Raw genomic sequence first — 21211 nt, forward strand, 5'->3', positions numbered from 1 at the left:
AAGAATTTGTCTGGGTTGATGATGTCAGGAAACTTGTGGATAGGTTATTGGTGATAGCTGGGGAGGAAAATGCTGGCAACCACAATTTTTACAATGAAAAGGTTGGAATTATGGACATGATAAGCACAAAATTGTCTAATTTTATAGTGAATGACCCTAAGGGGATTGGATATCTCATAAAAATTATTAATACTCTACCCCCCAAATTTTGGAATCTTTCTGAGGGTCGGGGGCTTGTTAATGACATTATAAACAAGCTGCCATTTGAACTACACATTCCAGGCTATCAGTATTGTGGTCCCGGTACAAAATTGGATCATAGATTAAACAGAGGAGATCCTGGTGTAAATCCTCTAGATGCTGCTTGTAGAGACCATGACATAGCATACAACACACATTCTGATCTTGACAAGAGACATGTTGCAGACAAGAAATTAGAAGAGGCTGCATTTGGTAGATTTGTAAGCAAAGATGCTTCTTTAAGTGAGAGAATATCAGCATTGGGAACCACCATAGCTATGAGCACCAAACAAAAACTGGGGTGGGGGTTGTGAATATGTATATAATAAACCTAGAATGAAGGCCAAGGGTGTTATGTATCAAATACCTTATGCAGGTCTCAAATCTCTTAAAACTATTGATAGTCTTTTAACCAAAAAGCAGCGCAAGAAAAAACGCTCTTGTCTTGCAAAGGGCCATGGTATGAAATTGTTGCTTAGTACCCCCCAATTAAAAAAATTACAGCAATCCAGGAAAAAATTGCATACAGGGGGGTTTATATTTACCATCCCTGCCATCTTAGCTGCTCTCGGGGCTGTTGGGAGCTTGGCTGGGGGATCAGCTGCCATAGCAAAAACAGTAATAGATGCCAAGAAAAATAGGGCAGAATTAGATGAGCAGAAGCGCCATAACCTGGCAATGGAGAAAAAAGGCAAAGGTGTTAAGAGAGCCATGAGTAAGTTTAAAAAAAACAAGAGCCGCTTACAAACCAAGATATTGAAGCTTTAATCAAGCCACTGGGCATCAAAAATTTTAGAGGTGTGTACATGTCTGATTCTTTACCGGAACAACCACTCAACAAAGAGTGTGGCATTGTTAATTTGGATGAGTACAAAAATCAGGGCACTCACTGGATCTGTTATCTTAAATATTTAAACGATGAGGCATTTGTGTTTGATTCATTTGGAGGTGTTCCACCTGAAAATTTAATAAAATATCTAAAATCACCTAATCTTTATTACAATAATGCCCGTGTTCAAAACTTTAAAGATGTTAATTGCGGACATTTGTGTTTATCTGTTCTTAGATATATGTCTCAAATAAATAAACCATCAATTGAAAATTTTCAAAAGGCCTTGTGGTATCTGAAACATCATGGGGGTATTCCATCTCACCAGCCAAAATTCAATATTGAAACTCAAATTACATGATGATATAGTGTATCCCAAAACAATAGCTCTCAGAGCATTTTACGGCATGTACCTAATCCCTAATATTACACACCACAACAACAAAATTGCAGTAGGGGATCAAAAAATTGTCATCACTCCAGGGCAATATAATCTGTCCACTCTAAATGCTCAATTACCCAGAGGTGTAGTGTTAAGTCAAAATTCTGTCACTCACAGAGTAGAGATTGTATCTGCTACAGAAACAGTGGATCTGGGTACTATAGGAGAGCTGTTAGGATTTGAGAACAACACAAAACTTGAAGCGGCCATCAAACACACTGCTATGAATATACCTAAATTCTTAGCCATAGAGACTCTGAATATTCACTGTAATGTGGCCGAGGGTATGATCACCAAATCAAATGGCATAGGCACTCACAAACAAACTGGCATCATTGCAACATTCAAACCTAATTCCGAATTTATGGAGCCCATCATCTACAATCCATCCCCAACATTATATTTTCCTGTATGCCATAATAGAATAGATTACATTGAATTGATGGTCACTAATGAAAAAGAAGAATTAGTTGATTTTGCTGGAGCCACAACAACTGCAATCATAGAGATTAACATTTAAATAAAAATACATACAAGAAGAAAATGGAAAATATTGAGAGTTATGAGCTACAATCATTCCCCCCAAACAGGAGGACATTTGCAAATTTAAATCAACCCAACACAGAGATTGAGGTTGATCTTGATGTAGGGGATGGCTTTATACACCCCCACAGAGCAGATCTATACATCAAATTTGATGTTGTGAAGCTCGATGGTACAGATTATCCGGCAAATTCAAACATAAGATTGGTGGACAATTTTGTACCGCATCTGTTCTCTGAAATTGAGATCAGAAAGCATGGCGTTGTTATAAACAGAGTGGATTATCCCGGCATTACCTCCACAGCTTTGGCCACATTAAAATTATCCAAAACCGAGGCTTCTTACTACAGAATCGGTGGATTTGAAGCTGGTGATAAAATATTATCCAAGAACCACACAGTGCTGTTCCCCATGCGCCTGTTGCCAGGATTCTTCTCGGATTACAAAGATATTATGTGGAAGGGCGGGTTAAGAATCACATTTAGAAGAGCTGCAAATGATAATAATGCTTTGATGAGGTACAGCACATTAAACCCTACAGGGGAAGCTCTGCCTAATACCTTACCAGATGCAGGAAAATGCCTTATTCAGACTATGGAGTTAAGAATCCCAGTTGTTGAATATGAGGCCAGTTATGCTCTTAAATACAAAGCTGATATAGTAAAAAATCCACAGATTCCTCTGCAATTTTACACATATCAATGCGTACAGAAGCCCGCATCTGGCACATATTATGAGTTTGATGCTACAAACTCATTCTCCAGCATACAATACGACATGCCTGATTTTGTGGTGGTATTGTTTCAGACTGGAAGACACAATAATCAGGAAAAAAATTCAAGTAAATTTGATAACTGCAACATCAAGAACATATATCTTAAAAATGGCAGAAATGAGGTATTTCCTAGAGAAAATTACAATTTAGACATGTCCAAGGATGATTTCCTTAAATTATATGAGGCTTTTTCGGCTTTCAAAAGAGTCACTACTGGCAATACTGATATGTATTACACACCAGATGAATTCAAAACACAGAGACCCATGTTTGTAATCAACACTTCAAAAAGAAAACAAGTTGTGGTTAATGACAGGACAAACATTAAAATTATCTGTGAATTCCAGGAGGCATTACCAGATGACACCATATGTAGTGTCATTCTCATAGGGGAAAAATCATATGTTTATGACGTAAGAAATGAGAGAGTCACGGAGCAATTCTAGAGGGTCTCTGCATATTGCATTGTTTTAATAATAGATAAACAAATTGAATGGTATCCAGTTGAACTTAAACCGGAAGTAGACCGGAAGTGAACCGGAAGTGGACCGGAAGTGGACCGGAAGTGAACCGGAAGTGGACCGGAAGTGGACCGGAAGTGGACCGGAAGTGAACCGGAAGTGGACCGGAAGTAGACCGGAAGTGAATATGCGTGGGTGGGTGTGGGTGGGTGTAGGTGTATATAGGTGGGTATAGCCTAGTTTTAAGTATGGCCCAAGAGGGGCATATTTTTAACAAATTTATGGACAACAATCTTACAGAAGTGCCTTTTGTAAGTGTAGACAAATCAATCTGAGGGGGTTCGTACTTTCTCATGGAATCCATGAGGGCATTTTTACAAAAATCTTGGATTAGGCAAGGGTTCCACACTTGAGCAAAAAGCTCATATGGGCATGTTGAGCCTGTTTTAAGTGTAGCAAATCTGCTTGAGGGGGGCTCGTACTTTCTGGCACTCATCCTATATACTTTCCTACTACTGATTTGCTTATCAGAAGGCGTAGAACATGAAGTTATTTTAACTCTTGTTTTCCTTTCTGGAGATCGAATTTCATTATCGTCAAATCAAAACAGCTTTGCGAGATTCAAAACAATAACTTTTTCCTTCGCGCTGGATGAGTCATCGCTGTTATCTGCAAGCAAGAGCTTTGCAGACGCTGGACAAAACACTGGCGCCAGCTGCATCGTAAAAACAAGGAGACCGGCTGGAAGTTCGAGCAACAGGTGGCGGAAGAGAAAAGTCCCAGCATTTTAAAGATAACGCAACTGTCGAAGACGGAACTTTCAACAGCAGTGTAAAGAAGAAAGAAATGACCCTTGCTTTACGTTTTACCATGCAACAGACAATAATATGGGCAATATTTCCTATGCAGACAACAGCATTAAAATAATAATAATAATAATAAATAAATAAAAAAAACAACTGAAATCTGCAATTATCAACATTGCCGTGCACACCAGTGGCGGAGAATGAGCTGGGGAAAGGGTAGAGGGTCACTTTTTTTTTTAATTGTTCTATGGTTTTTGTTCGTTTTCAAGAATATATCAAGAAATGGTTGCCCCATTTTAGACGTCAAAGGAAAGGAAGAGGGGTGGTTCCTTTTCCACTCTCGCCTGTAATCAGCCCGCATCAGCAAGAAAATCGTGGCTGAAACAATCTGCATCGCCCCCCCCACCCCCTATGTTTGCTGACAGAAAAAGAGGGAGAAGTCAGTCAGCCAACGGAACACTTTTTTGGCAGATATTACGACGTGGACACAATTAGGAAAACGTATGAAGTGGGAAACGGGAGTTATGATGCACTTAAGATCGAAGTAAACTTTTGTGGAAACCTGGATGACAACACATTAAGCAGGTTGACGATCTTTACTTCACCTACAGTGAGTCACATAATTATTCGGACACACAGTAAATTTCTAACGTTTAAGAGCGGGAAGGGAGTGAAATCTGTGTACAGCGTTGAAGTTGATTTTCGTTTAAAAAATGTCATGTTTAGCACAAAATTGGACGATAAAAAGTTAAAAAATGAACATCAGCAACAATATAACGAAGGATGAATCCCTACCATTGCAAAAATAGTGCCACAAAATTATTCGGACACATAGTAAATGTTAACGTAAGTTTGCGATACAGTGACAATTTCGATTTACGAATTGATTGATACTCTGTTCATATATATTAAGTCTGGTTTCCTGTAGGTTTCTGTAGCAATTATGATCGCGTTTTGTTTAACAAAGTTGTGATATAAGAACATTTTCTATGTAGAAATGGAGCGAAGAGGAAAGTTCATTTGAACAACGTCAGTTAGTGATATGGCACCACGCTAAGGGTAAAACTTACCATGCAATAGCCTCAATGTTGAAAATGAAAAAAAGTACAGTTGCAGATATTATTAAGTGATTTAAAGATGAAGACAGGATTGAGTCCCACGGTCATACAGGGAGACCAAGAATTTTTCCCCCAGAGAAGAGACAGTAATCGTGAGGAAAATTTAAAAAAAAAACCAAAGATGTGTGCTCCAATGGTGTGTGCTGAGGTAGCTGAGGAGTGTGGAAAGCATAGTCATCCTGAAACTATACGAAGAGTGCTCAGAAGGGCAAACTATCATGGCCATGTAGCCAGGAGAAAGCCATTTGTAAGTAAGCCAAACAGGACAAAAAGACTGGTGTTCACAAAGGAACACTTAGGAAAGGATCAGACATGGTGGAATTGGGTAATTTTCACTGACGAGAGTAAATTCAATATTTGTGAGTCAGATGGGAGGGTAACAGTGTGGCGTAAACCAAATGAGGAACTCCGAGGGAAAAATTTGCAAGCAACAGTGAAGCACGGGGGTGGTAATGTAATGGTTTGGGGCTGCATGTCGGCCCAAGGCGTTGGTAAATTGGCTTTCATCGAACAGACAATGGACAGGTACCGTTACCTTGACATTCTGAAGTAAAATCTAAAGACTAATGCTGAAATGATGGGCATTCTCTGTAACTTTATGTTTTATTAAGATAATGACCCGAAGAACACTTCCCGCGTAGTACAAGAATGGTTATTGTACAACTGCCCAAAAGTGCTCCATCCTCCACCGCAGTCTCCAGACTTGAACGTCATTGAGCACCTCTGGTGTAAGTTGGAAAAAGAAGTGAGGAAAATGCCTATAACCTCGAAGGCAGACCTCAAGGAGAGACTTCAACATGAATGGGCCAACATATCGCCAGTGTACACCAGAAAATTGGTAGAAAGTATGCCAAATCGTTTTATCCGAGGTGTTAAAAATGAAAGGGATGCCTACCAGATACTGACATTTCTGTTCGTTGCTTTTCAAGCGTGTTTTCCTGTTTCTCCTTCCATGTGTCCGAATAATTTTGTTTAACCCACAAAAAATGTTTGTTTTGTTTAATGAAAATATTTTACTAATATATTATATTAAACATAATTGAAGATAATTAACAGTGTGCTCATATTGAGTTTTATTTGTTAAATAAATATTAAACATTTATCATCGTATTATATCACGACTACGTCAGTAAATATTCAGAAACCTTATCTGTCCGAATAATTATGTGACTCACCGTATGTGGTTTTTATTATCTCTAACAGTTTCGCTTTTTATGAAGTGTTGCAGGGAACAAAGAACACGTTTTGAATGAAAGCGGTTACCGGAAGTTGTCGGCTACAAGGCCGAAAGTTGCTCACTCACGGGAACCTGCTGAACTCTAGGTCAGAGCTGGACAGATGGGCCAGACTTCCAGGCGCCACGCATCTGTATTTTCGAACATTCCTGCGCTCTGATCTCTCAAGGTGATGTATTTATCGATGAAAGAGCTTGACCTGCCATACATATTGGCAAAGACTGCAAGTCCAGCAGTCATTTCCCCCCTTCCCCCGCGAGTTTTCAGCAGCTCTTAGGACAAGGAAACAAGTCAAGTAGATTCAAAATAACATCCAAGCACATTCGATCTTCTCTTCTCGCGTATCCAAGAGAAAGCGTGGCAAAACAAGCCTGGCACGTTGGGTAGTGGCCGTCGGGTGCAAGGTAACATTGGTGCACTTGAGGGAGGGGAGGGCAGAGGTCAAGTGCTATTGGATATGACTCAAGCATGGTGAGGTGGTGTCTATTTTTAGTTCAGACCTAATTGTGAGCGGTAGAGCACTCGTAAAGGGAATGAGTGGAGGAAAAAACAACGCAGTTTTCGGCCGATTTCCTTCAATTTTTCAACTTTTTTTTTCCAAATTTTTCTATTTTTTTCTAAATTTTTCACGGTTCCCAGGAAAAGGGTCGTTACTTCGAGAGGGTCGTTATACCGGGGTCATAGAATCGAGAGTTGACTGTAGTTAAGTTCAAAGAGGAAGAAACTCAAAGTGTGGACATGACAAGGAGTGGCAGGCCATCAATGTCGTTGACCGACGACAATCTCCACAGGGATGATGAGTTCATTCGAGAGGACAGACACTTCACCATCCAGGAAATTTCTGATGCAGTGCACATGTCCTATGGGTCAGCACATGCAATGATTGATAGTTTGGAATACCATAAAGTCGGAGCTAAGTCTGTGCTTCGTGGCATGAGATTCGATGAACTACAGGAGGTTACAACAGCTCTAAACGGTGTGGCAGGGAGTGTTCTGTGCAATTTTTCCAAACTGGTTTTAAGGGCTGGATAAAACACTAGCACAAATGCATCAAACGTGATGGCAACTGTATGGAAGGGTAACTCTGAGTAGAGGACACTACAGGTAAACTATATGTATGTTCATTGTTTCAATCTTTTCACTATTAAACAAATTATACCTCAACAGACAAAACTTTTTTATACCCCCTCGTATGTAAGGTAGGATATGAAAGGTAGTTAGTATGAAGTAGGGTAAGGGAGACCAGGTGTAAAACTGTAGCCTGGACTGACTATTGCTTACATTTTCCTTTCTTTTATTTTCAAGACGAAACACAGTTGATAAGATACTCATCACATCATTTGACAAGTCTGAAAGGCAGCACAAAGGAAGGTTTCCAGATGGTTCATAACACCTTCGTCATTTTTCAAAATTGCGGCCAGTAAGGTAATTTCAGAGGGGACCACAGAGATGAAAAAAAACTTGATGATAGGTCTGGGATACATTGAAAGTGATGGTCAGTGGACAAGAGACTCCAAGGCACAATTACATGTAAATATGGACATCTGGTTGAAATTGTTCTCTGTTCCTTTGTGAAGGTGGTTTAGAAACAGATCTATCCCCTGGGAAAATATTGAACCATTTTGATTAACATTATCTGTTGATGCTGTACTTTTCTCCAGTCAAAATGTGCATGTGTGTTTCTTTTTTATTTGCGCCAAATGTGTATTATATTTTTGAAAGTTGAGCAAATTTGGTACATTTAAATTACATAATGTACCAAAATAATAAATGAAATATGTCCATATCTAGTGTATGTTTTATATATATATCCTAGACTATTGAAGCTAATAAAATATAGCATTCTGGTCCTTTTTTTGTGCTTTTCAAGAGCAATTCAATAAAGGCAAATTATACACTAAGTACACGCAAAACACCAAGAAATACTCAATGTTAGAATAATAACTATCATACCTTTCCGAGAAACAACATCCATCAGAGACATCCAAAGAAGACATGGGAGTGTGGTTTCTACCACCTGCATTGGTGGTTTCTGAATCCTCAGAATTAAACTGCGGAAGGTGAAACAAAAATAATTAGGTACATGCAATTCAAAAAATAAATAACTAAAACAACATGCTCAAATTTAACTTGGACTAAAAAAAATTATCACAATGTCAATAAATATCCTTCTGGGAGTAGTGACAGCGAGTCACTGAAATTGATTGGCAAATATAATACAGTCACAGGAAGTTATTACACATTGATATAAGAAGATAAAATCAGATAATCGGATATATTAGGTAATAAGGTATTAAAAATTATGAATACTCCAATTTAGAAGTAACCAGTAGACAGACCTACATAAACATGAGTTACTTAAAAAAATGTCCTTATTCAGTTCCGATTTAATCTATGATAACCATTTTTTTAAAGGTAGGCTTTCAATCTTTTATTGCCATAAGAACAAAGAGTGTTTTTTTTGGGGGGGGAGGGGTTCGAAATGACTGCTCTCTTTTGAATTCTATAAATAAAAAACCATGATCATGATTAAATTTTAATATGGTGCAGGTAGAATGGTTTATAAATGCAATTTTAAAATGTCACTTTTTTTTAAATTGATCAAAAATAACGTCTTCATTTTGTGAAGCAACTATTTCTTAGTATTGTGTAGTCCTAAAAATATGATCTTGATCTTGTTTTAAAACCCTTTGAAGCTGTTTTTAAAACCCATCATCATTGTCAATTCACATTGTGAAACCAATTGATACAGATTTTTATTCAACAAAGTAAAGATGTGTGCTGAACGTTACTACCAGGCTCACAGTGACAGCCCACATATTCCATGGTTCAATGCACATTTCTGTTGAGTGCAATTCAACTTATTTACATTTTATCGCTATTGGATAACACATGTTTTACAGAATTTCAGAGAGAGCAGTCAACACAAAACAAAACACATGTACTTCTTTTTCTTCTCATTAACATAAAAAATTGAAGGTATACCTGAAAAAAATTGGTTACCATACATTATCACAGGATTGAATAACTAAATTTTGAAATCACTTGTTTCTATGTAGGTTTATTGGTTACTTTTCATTTGGAGTTCAAAGTTGAGTGTCCATAATTTTTAATCGATAGTAATTCTTAAATTGGCAACATTTCAATACTCTCATGGTAATTTTATAAAGCATTGCGACTAATATTTGTTACAAGTGACAATGCTTACCTTGAACACATTTAAATACATCTTTGTGTAAACACCACTGGATTTAAGAATTTGAAATTTTGAAGAAAGAAAGAATGTTAATTCATGATATATACTACCCCAACTGCTTCCATGTCCCTGATATCATCACATTTTTAATATTTTTTTTTCTCATTTTTTCTAACCTTAGGCCAAGTCATCAAACTCCCTTCTTTTTTCTGTTATCTGTATATATGTCTGTATCAGGCCCATACCCAAGGGGGGGGGCAAGGGGGCCATGCCTCCCACCCTTGAGCCATGAAATATTTTGAGGCAAACCTACAAAAATCACATGGATAATTTTTAAGATTTTTGCAAGAATTTAGATTCTCTTCTTGCATAAATGAGTGGGTTGTCTCTGGAGAGAGGCAGACTCCAGAAGTCTGCAGTCTACTATATTTAGTAATTTTAGTTTTATAACCATTTATTATTATTATTATTATTATTATTATTTATTTGTTCAGCACAGGATACATTTCCCAATTATGTTGAACATAATACACTGTGAATAAATAACAAGATAGAAGAGAGAAAAAAAAGAATAAAGTATGAACGTCTATGTACACAATATTTACATCAATTTATGAACTTATTGTTGTGATTATCTTTTTTCTCAGCACACTACGTGGGTCTGTGAACATATCAAAGTCTACAGTTTCTAATAGTTCATTCACCGTGTCCTGCATGTGGACTGCAGGTGAAAACCTATGCGTGTTAACCCTTGACCTCTCCGTGTAGAATAATTTTCGGTTTCTTGCACTGTGTCGGCCTACATTAAAGTTTATACTTTCTAACAGTGCAGAACACTCACAGCCGTGATTAATCAGTTTCTGTAAAAAAAATGACATCACTGACGACTCTTCTGTTGAACAAAGTTTCCAGACCGAAATGCTTGCATAAAGATGTATAGTTCTTTTTGTGATATTCAATGTTCACCTTGAAGCACAGCCATTTCACAAACTGCCTTTGGACGCTCTCCACTTCCTCTTGCAATGTTTTGTACTGTGGATTCCATATGGGACTGCAGTATTCCAGTACTGGACGAACAAGTGTGACGTATATTTTTACAACCATAGGCACAGAAAAATTAAACAGAAAATTTCTTCTAATGAAACCAACTAGCTTTATACACCTTTTCACCAAGGCTTGATAATGGGTGTTGAATGACAGGTCAGCTGTGAAGTGGACACCGAGGTCAATGACAACTCTCATACGCCTCACCGTCGAGCTGCCAATTTTATATTCGTGTGTAATGGTTGTTCTCTTGTCGGTGAATGATGTTACTTACTCACATTTATGATCATTCCCATCTGCTTACACCAGTCTGCGAAGCAGTTTAGGCCTTCCTGCATCATGTGACAGTCATTCAATGAGCTGATTGGATAGTACAGTTTTATATCGTCTGCGTACATTAGAATATTGACTTTTTGCAGGTGGCTCAAAATGTTCCAATTTGGTCGGGACAGTTCACCATATTTACTCCCTGTTTTGACCTTTTTCGAACTGTAGTCTTGATGAGAAAATGTCCTCTTTTTGCGGTTAATTCACATTCAGACATGTTCTTCATTATAAGGATAATTCTGTAGCATTGGTGGTCACATTCAGGGTACGAATTCCCATGATGGAAGGGGGATCTCCCACCTTCCCACCAACGATCTTGTTCTATTAAAATTATTCCCCCATTAAAATTTTCCGAGGGTAAGATTTTGTGTTCTAACAAGAAAGATAAGCAATTAGTTTGGACTTCAAACATACTTTACTAATGTAAGAATAACATCATAAACACATACAAAGAAGGACTAACAAAGAATTATGTCTGCCTGTGTGTGAATGTTGCATACATATTTTGTTCTCTCTCTCTCTCTCTTTAGGGCTGGTAACAGCATGGGGTAAAAACATACTTCTACAGTCATAGATAAGATTTTAAAATTATATCAAATTGAACTAGTAAGAAATGGAGCCGTAGCTGCGAAGGCGGTTGTCATTGTCACCCTACGCCCCTGGAACATAGAAATTAGACCGAGCTGTTATTTCTCCTCCATTTCTCACCCCCTTTTGTCGGGAATAAAACATAGCACTTGCATGTTAATTTAATAAAACTAATGTCTTCTTAAAGTTTCTCATTTTTTGTCCCTCCACCTTTAATTTGCAATCGATTTTGCAAATGCAAACAATAACACACACTGCTTCAAGGAAGATGGTGTGGGATGCCCAACCAAATGTCTTATTAGCCACATTTCTTGAATGCTTAGTTTTCTTTTCATCGGAAAAGAGTAAGTACATAAAATTTCTACAATGTCTAAGTATGCCAGCCACATCTAGGCAGGAAAGTGGGGGGAGGGAATCATTCTCGTCCTAGGTGCCGAAATCTCTAGCTACAACCCTGATAAGGAAATATGCATGCACAGTATATATGAGTACAGTGAAATAATATAGTGAATATTTCTACACAAGGATTATAATATTATATCACTGTAGCATATATGAGAAACCCATACCTGAAAGAAGCTTGAAGGTATTTATTCATAAGCGCTCTAGTCGTCTTCCTCGGTCTCCATGTCACTGATTTCACTCATTTCCGAGTCACTCTCCTGGAGGTTGATAATTAGATTTTGCACCCTTGGTGCCTGTACTACTGGTGCTAGGTTTTGAGAGTGACATTATTTAAAATAAAAAGAACACACACTATTGCACGAAAGGGCTGTGTTTAATCTTTTCACAAACTGTTCTTTGTGGCGCACATGTGAACGATAAGCAAATAATTTTACACCAGCCTTGCTACGAAAACGCTGAACTCAAACTGACCCAGACTTTCAATGTTCGAGAATGCCCAGAACAATGAAGGGTTCATAGTTTATATCGAGGCGAATTTAACACCCACAGTTTTCCCTAGACACAACAACTCAGCTGCGTCAACACGATAGCAACGAAAGAAAACAGGCGGAAGGAAATGAAAGGTGATGTTTCCCTTGTTTCTTCAAGGAACCATAACTCTGGCTGTACGCGACGGAAATTCATGGGACTTGGACAGTCAGGTTCAAAATGTATTTCCCCATCTTATGATGAACCTTAAAGTGGCGAGTTTTATGAAAACTTCTTGCACGCAAGAAAAATACAGAACACGGCTTTTAACTTCCGCGCCGCAGTCTCCCAACTGTACAACATTGGACTCCTGCCATTGGCTGATCGCCACGCACACCCTCTGCGTGGCCCTGCCCGATATCGCTTCTAAAAGCGTGCGTCGTATAGTATTGTAAGAAGGAGACTGGATTCTGGCCAAACAGTCTCTTTAAGCTCTCTCTCTTATCTTGCGTCAGAAGAAGGGGCTGCATTTCTCTAAATGATGCACACTACCACCTCTGGACTGCTATCCTCATCTGCGCATAACTCTCCCACCCCTGCCACAGGCCTCAAGGGAAAAGTGTGATTTGTTGTATCTTCAAAAGTAGAAACTGTGGGCTCTGGGTTCAGCAAAATGGACCAGGGCATTTTTCCAACTATGCCCCCACTACCTTCATGCCTGACAGGTTGAAAATCAGAGACCATCCCCATCAGTGTTACAGTACAAAGCCATTGGTCACTTTGATTGAACATTGTGGACTGTTCTGTAAAACCATGCAAAGTTGCATTGATTGATTGATTTGGTGTGTTTTAAGTCCACTTTATGCACAGTAAGGCTAATCGAGACTGGACCTACAGTTTAAAGTGGGATCCGAACCACTATGTGTCTCCACTGGGAATCACACCTGGACCCCTTAATTACAAGACAACATTGGGGCCCAGTCTTCTGAAATGGTCCTGATATCACTTACATCTGAAGAGAATTAGAAGGGGGTGGATGAAATGATTGAAGTCCTCCAGTCACCTGCCATTTAACAGCTAGAACCACAGGTGGGTTCCTTGGTTGTCTTCGGTTCAATTCATTTCCGCAAGTTTTTATCACCATTTATTTGTTCTGCAAGCACCTTAACGTTGGACTCTGCGTCACCAAATTATTCGTACCGCTCAGTGTTTTAGCACTTGGCCGTTCACACGCTCTAGCCACAACAATCAGCACTGCACACATATATGTACAAAAAGAACTTCTTGGGAGCGACCCCTTCACCGCCTTACTTCTTCACTGTTAAAACTTCGATTGTCTGTCCCAGGACTCTCCACATTCCTGAAAACACTATTTTACACTATTATCTTCTCCTGACCAATCAGGAGCTTTCACTTTCTACTTCTTTATGCACTATTGACAATGGACAAGGAGGGTGTGTGACCTCGCAAGTTTACAACATTATATTTTACCCTTTTATTAAAGTAGGCAGAAACGTTCCCAGGGTCGAAATTTATGTAAGCTAAATTGTTTACTTAGGAACCTAATTGTGAACTTCGCACGCAAGGGATGTCTTCGAAATGGTGACATGCTTGTAAATATTCAAGTGAAAATATATGGTCACACAGATGGACAGAGTAAGGCCTTGACATAAGAATGTTTGAAAATATGGTGTGACTCGAATTGGAAGAGACCCCTCCCTAGAATGGAGGATGTGGAGCCATGTAAGATGGAAGAAAATCACTAATTTGAGAAAGTCGAAACAGGAAAAGACAAAGTGATACCTTTACGTAATTTTGCCAGCGAAATTTTGATATGCCTGGCAACACAGATGTCCAGGCACTAATTTTGTAGCTCTATTCTTACACCTATTGTCTAACGTAATAATATTCCAAACTTTTTGTGAGGAGTGTATAATTACAATTTATAACATTTATCAGAAGTGAATAACATAATTGTATCACTGAACACGAAACTATTTCCAAAAGTCTACAACACATTACTTTATGTGTATAAAGGATGGATGATTTATATCTAGAATGTAGTAATCCATGTTTAAGTTTTTCAAATGTAGTAAATGGCTTTTTAAAAATAAAGTTATTAACACAATCACATCTCCATCTTCAGGAAATATTGAGTACTATATTCACATATGTCTGAGACTGATAAATCTAGTTAACAATGTACAATAAATGCATCAACATTTTAATTGATGATTACTCTATAACCACCTAAACACAGAAAATCGAGGAACTTGAATGAAAGTCCCAGAAACAATGTAATATGTGTTAAAAAGATATTGGTAAATTTCCCATATCCGGAAAATGGATTTCTTCAAATTTACAGGTGAAATTACTTACCGAATGTAGTTTTTTTATAGTTGTGGAAGTTCGAGGAAGTGTTTTGTTGCATCGTTCATTGAATTCTGTCCATTTCCTTCCAGCTGGATGTTGCCTGTGTTTGATGACGTAATCCCGGTCAGTGTTTCCAAACACGTGTTTTGTAACTGAAGAAGGTACGTTTCTGCAAATGGTTTGTAGGGCTCTGTGCCAATGGTTCGTGGGGCTATGTGTCAATGGTTCATGGGGCTATGCAAGAATGGTGTGTGGGGCTACAATTTTTTTGTTTCTAAACCAATTTTTAACTATTCTAACCTAAACGTGATTCAACCTAACCTAACCTATCCAGAAATGGTTTGTGTGGCTATGTATGAATGGTTCGTGGGGTTATGCATCAATGGTTTGTGGGACTACATAGGTACTTTTGGGTGGGGTGGGGTGGAAACACTGCATGCTGACTGTGACCGCCATTTCACGTGTTACGGAAGGGAAGAAACAACGAAGAAAACTTACTCGATATGTCGCAAATAGAGCATATTTCTGTGAAATAAGTGAAATGCCACCTTCAACAATGTTTCTCAATGCAGAATACGTTTAAATGTACTAGCAAATTTCAGCCATTTTACGGATATGGGAAATTTACCAAGATATTTTACAAAAATATAAAAAATCTAGTTCAATAAAGCTGTTTTATTTCAAGAAATAATATTTCACATATGTGTGAATGATGGATTTTCTTCTTGCTGTTGTTCGGTTGGGGTGAGATTCATTTTCCGACATGTAAAACTTCAAATTCTACACAATATTGGACATTTCCACTCATTTTTTTTTACAACAATTTTAAAAACTACACTCTGGAAAAATGACCCCTGCAAGTTCTCGCGTTTCTCTGCGTCCAGTTTAAGGCAGAAACTAGACTTCCAAAGTTGCGAGGCTAGTGATGGCATCCCCCAGCTAATTCACTTTCAATTGCATCCCAGGATTAGGTACAGTGAGAATTAATATCTTAGAGCCATTCAAGAACATTCCGACAATAGATATCTCTGATATATCACTGAAATGACACATGAAAAGAGAAAGATACGTAACAGTAACTGTAACTCAATTATTTTGCCCAGTAGTGAATAATAAAAATGACAGTTACTTCAAGTTTTTATATGAGAGGAAATTTTGGAATATTTTGAATTTTGTTACCTCTATATTGCCATTCATTGATTTGGGTTATTTTACTGCACTTTTTGCCACTTTTGGCTAATCGTAAAGATGAAGATTAGTGATGGCATGAAACTCAAGAAGGGACACTCACAAAGAACACCCATGCCCAGGACAGGATTTGAACCTGGGATCCTGTACTATATTGTCAAATATAGATATACATCAAGATTCAATGTATAATGCAGGGAAATGTAAAATCTGGGAATGTAAAATTAGGGTTTCACTGTATAAAGTTAATTATGATTTAATGAAAATAAATTTTAGATGGTCTTGAGTGGAAAGAAAATGAACAATGTGTTTGCATTTCATTCATGAAACATATTACAACGAATCCAAAATGCCTGCACTCGTTTAGTTTTCAATCTAAAATACTGAGAGCATTTGACACCGTACTTTATGAAGGTCAAGTGGCTTAAATTAAATGACAAACGTAATATTTATAAGTTAATTTTACTGTACAAAATCCTCCAAATAAAAGACCAGCAATATCTCTATAACCGATTTCAACATCTTTCTGACTTTCCCAGTTGCAAAAAGCAAAGGTCTATGCTCTCCATTCCACTCCACAAATCCAACTTTTTTGCAGATTCCTTTACTGTTATCTCAGCAGGCCATTGGAACAAGTTGCCACCTGAAATCATCTTTTTTCCTCAATTCTGATGTTCAAAAAATTGTTAAAGTTACGCATATTATATAATGAAAATTAAATGTTTGACTTCCCTAATAAAGTGGCGGGCACAGAGAATGATAGAAGGACGTAAGGCACAAAAATGATATAACGTAATACTTAAGATGAATTATCGTCAAAGTATATCATTTTGGACTGTATTTAAGTAAGTGTAATGTTATGTATTTGCTTGTACGTGTGTATGTGTAAGGGCAAGAATATGTACAGGGAGGTTATTTCAGTCGTTTACCGTCAGAGCGTCGGTTGTCGAGCAGCCCCTTCATGCAACAGGTCCCGGCAAATTAACTTACAGGAAGTCCGTAACAGAAAATGCTTGTTTTGTAATGTTTCCACTTTTCACAATTACAGTTACAATTACAATTGAAATAAGCATGTACCTTGTTGCAAGGATGCTGCAAAAGGTGTCCTTCCAAATACAAATATTTCTGGCACCTTATTTCTGACATCTAATCTTAGATTAGACATCGCTACTTTATTCTCAGTTGTCGCGACAGCACCGGCAGCTTATCGGGGGTTGGGGGAGTTGTTAGCCGCGAGCGGGTGCTTCATACTGAACTAATGTGACACCTGTCGGCAGTGATGCCAACCGTAGGGACATGTCCCTATGCATACAGACTTTTCACTATATTTTGCCCGCGTAGGGACAGATTTTAGTAAATAAGGGAAAACGTAGGGACTTTTTTCAATCTTGGAAAATAACAATTTATTGCGCAAAGTTGCAAAGCTTACTCACCAGTCAGGTGCACTGTCTTCGTGCTCGGTTTGGAATGAATGGATTAGTTTATCTGGATACATTAGCGAGTAGGAGAAAAAAGAACTAACACATCTCCATCAGAATTTTGGAACATGTTATCGGTTACCAAGAACTTTCAAGGCAAGTTCTTTTTTGAAAACATTTCCACTCTCGCAAAAATAGTGCTAACATTGCCACATTCTAACGCAAAAATGGAAATAATATTTTCAATGTTAAGTGATACAAAAACAAAAAAGAGAAATAAAATGGGACCAGAATTGTTCAAGACTGCAGGAAATACAGCATCAGCAACCAACATCTATCTCTTCACAGCAGCAGCATGTATGACTTAAAATAACATAATCAACATTAAACAACTCAACGTTCTTCATTAGAGATGTGCGGTATCTTGAAAAGTCAGGACCGGGATCAGGAAAAAAAATTCCCATCCCGATCCCGACTTCGGGAAATGACTTCCTGACTTTTCAGGATCCCAAACAGTCAGGAAATAAAGAATGGTCACTTTAAAAAGTTGTTAATTCTTGACGTTTTCTGCATTGTAAGTTTCTGGAACTTATCGGTAAGTTTTTATTCTAGAAATGCAAAAACAATCACTTAAAGTGAAAATGACGTGTAGAATTCGAGATTTCCAGAGCTTCGGGAAATTTCGAACATTTCCCGTCCAAAAAAAAACTTCCCAGTTGGTCGGAAAATTGCAAATTTTTTCATCCCGAATGTCGGGATTTAAAAAAAATTACATCCCGTCCCAAAAAATTCTGTCCCGCACACCCCTATTATTCATTAAGGCAAGAATTTACAATACTGGACCCTTCTGTAATTTCTATGCTACGTCTTATCTCATGAAATAATTAGTCGTGATGATTTATCTCAAGTTAACATGTTGGGGTGAGGTGAAAAAATTGTTCATTAACGTGTGGAAGTTGTAAAATAAGTATTTTATTCTCACAATGATTCTCAGTATACAAATATGGTAGCCATATTTGTTGATATGAACAATTGATGATTTTCGCAATTAGTTACGCTGTCTACAGCGTTCCCACAATGTTGATTTCATACTTGGAGAGCATGGATCATGTAAGAATGGCGGAAGAGAACAGTAAAAAAGTTGTTAATGTTGTACAGATTGTTAGGTGGAGTGTCCAGGAGGATGGCCGTGGGCTAATTAATAAACTTATGGGTTTCAGTATATTGCCCAAAGAAGGTGCTTACATGTGACAGCGACAATCACGATGTAGAAGAACATGTGGAGTGTGGATTGATTTGATTACAGGTAAGTTTGGCAACAGTGCTTCAATCGTAAAATTGCAGGATACGAAAATGGCATCTTCGATAATGTGCATTTGCCGTTAAAGTGCTAAGAAAATATGATTTTTTTAATCGGTTCGTAATCACAATTAACACAAAACCATTCATGGATAACCCCTCTGACCATTCTCGGTAAGGTTAGGTTAATTAGGTTAGGCAAGTAAAACATAGTTAAAATTTAGGGTCGAAAAACCATGCATGGGTAACCCCACAAACCATTGACGGATAGCCCACGAACCATTCAGTTAAGGTTAGGTTTGGTTAGGGTAGGCAAACATACTTAAAATTTGGGGTCGTAGTAATATCAGGAATGCATATTTCATTTTTTAAGTATTGGAAACACAAAGTCTTTCAGTAAATAATGAGCAATCGTGCCGATCGTGAACCACTCAATTTCACTTATTTTGGAATTTCTACACGTGACCCACAAATTTTAACTTCAAATTCGTGATTAGGAGGCTTCAATTAGTGAGTATGCAAAATATTACAAAAAACGGGGAGGGGTCCTGTATTGTAAATTCACTCCTTCATTGATTGTGGAAGCACCGAACAGAAAGATTTGGTATGTAAATGTGTATAATTTATCTTCTGTTTTGTATGCGCATGAGTTGTTGTTTTTTTAGTCGCTTTACTTGGCGCAGGGACATTTGGTCAGTAGTAGGGACATTGCCGAAAAATGATTAGCAACACTGTCGGCTACCACACGTAGTGAGTGTACCGTACCCTCATGCTCACTTCTGTTTGCGTTTATCAGTACGAGTGTTTTTGCACTGTGTTATTGAGTTCGTGTGCTATTCAGTGCTAGTGCTTTATTGTATGTTAATTGTTATTCATTCATTAGTTATGCTGCTAAATAAATATAGCCTTGAACAAAGAGTTTTTATGTACAATAATTACGTGAAAACGAATTCTTGCAGAAAAGTGGTCATGCAATTATGAGAGACAGGATCTCTTGAACCTAAGAAACGTGTTGTATTGCTGTTGAAGGAGGTCATTTTCAACATCTCTTATAACACAGGAGGTTAGTGATCATCATTATTATTACTTTTAAATATCATTTTACGCTTCTGGTTTGCTTTATGCGCCGGGATGCTGTCTTCCCTTTCTGTCAACTGAAGATAAAGCAGTGATGTCTAATCTAAGATTAGATGTCAGAAATAAGGTGCCAGAAATATTTGTATTTGGGAGGACACCTTTTGCAGCATCCTTGCGACAAGGTACGTGCTTATTTCAATTGTAATTGTAACTGTAATTGTGAAAAGTGGAAATATTACAAAACAAGCGGTTTCTATTACGGACTTCCTGTAAGTCAATTTGCCGGGACCTGCTGCATGAAAAGACTGACACGCTGACGGTAAACGACTACAATAACCTCCCTGTATGTGTGAGTGTGAGTGCCTGTATCTATACGTTAGATTATCATTCAGTATGTATTTTTTCTTTGTATTTTTTATTCCTCTGTAATTTTTATATATTTTCTTTTTTTTCTTTCTTTTTTCAATATGTCAATATTCCACACTTAAATTTTTTTGTAAAAATGGTCAAGTGCAAGGAAAGGCTCCACACCCTTAACTTCGCCATGTAAAAGAAGACAAAATAAATTAAATACGTAAATAAATTACATGAGGAGTTATATCCCATACAGAATAAAGAATTTAAATGCAACAGTAACTCATTTAACCCCAACATTAAAAGTATAAAACTTTTAAAACTTTTATACTCTTAAAACTAACTTTAAAAAAAAACCTCCACACACACACACACACACAGACTTAGAAAGCCATACAACAGTGGTGTAGTTACTCAATATGCTGATCACGAAAATTAATTAGCAGCATGAAATGAGAAAATGCACATGGTTTTTAATAGGGATCGAGTGATATGAACATTTTACTGAATAAGCACAATAGGAAATTTAATATCCAATATACAATTGCAATGTTCCTTGAAGAACATGATGGTACAATTAACCTCCTTTATTAAGGCATGTAATTAGATGACTGCCATGGATTTTACCTGCGTATTTAGGCATTCCCTCTACAAAACCATGATGTATGAATTACATGAGTATATTTATAAAAAATTAAACAAAAGGGCAGAATGTTCCACTAAATTACACCCTACTTAAAGAGGTATTGGACCAGTAAAACCATACACAATTTCAGCTGGCCCCCATGGTGGAGTGGTTAGCACATCACGCTACAATGCCAGGGGTACCAGGTTCGAATCCTGGCCTAGGCATGGTTTTGATTGATTAATTGATTTACTTTATTTTACTTCGCATCGTGTGACACTTTTGGCCAATTTGCAATGATAGGGATGAGTATTGATATGATGAACTTGATGAATGGACACTCACAAACATCCATGCCCATGCCAGGATTAGAACCTGGAACCCCTAGCGTCGTAGCGCT

The 21211-nt window shown here is 37.7% G+C and overlaps 1 protein-coding gene across 1 annotated transcript in view; it reads right to left on the minus strand.

Moving 5' to 3' along the window:
- Positions 1–21211, minus strand: part of LOC145991352 (uncharacterized) — a 144528-nt gene that overhangs the window by 24347 nt on the left and 98970 nt on the right. The window contains exon 6 of the mRNA XM_083127352.1: positions 8403–8500. Coding sequence (XP_082983478.1) covers positions 8403–8500 — 98 coding nt within the window. The remainder of the gene's footprint in view (positions 1–8402; positions 8501–21211) is intronic.

The sequence above is a fragment of the Lepisma saccharinum genome, chromosome 8 (genome assembly GCF_977018435.1).
Source record: "Lepisma saccharinum chromosome 8, izLepSacc3.1, whole genome shotgun sequence".
In the NCBI taxonomy this organism is placed as follows: Eukaryota; Metazoa; Arthropoda; class Insecta; order Zygentoma; family Lepismatidae; genus Lepisma; species Lepisma saccharinum.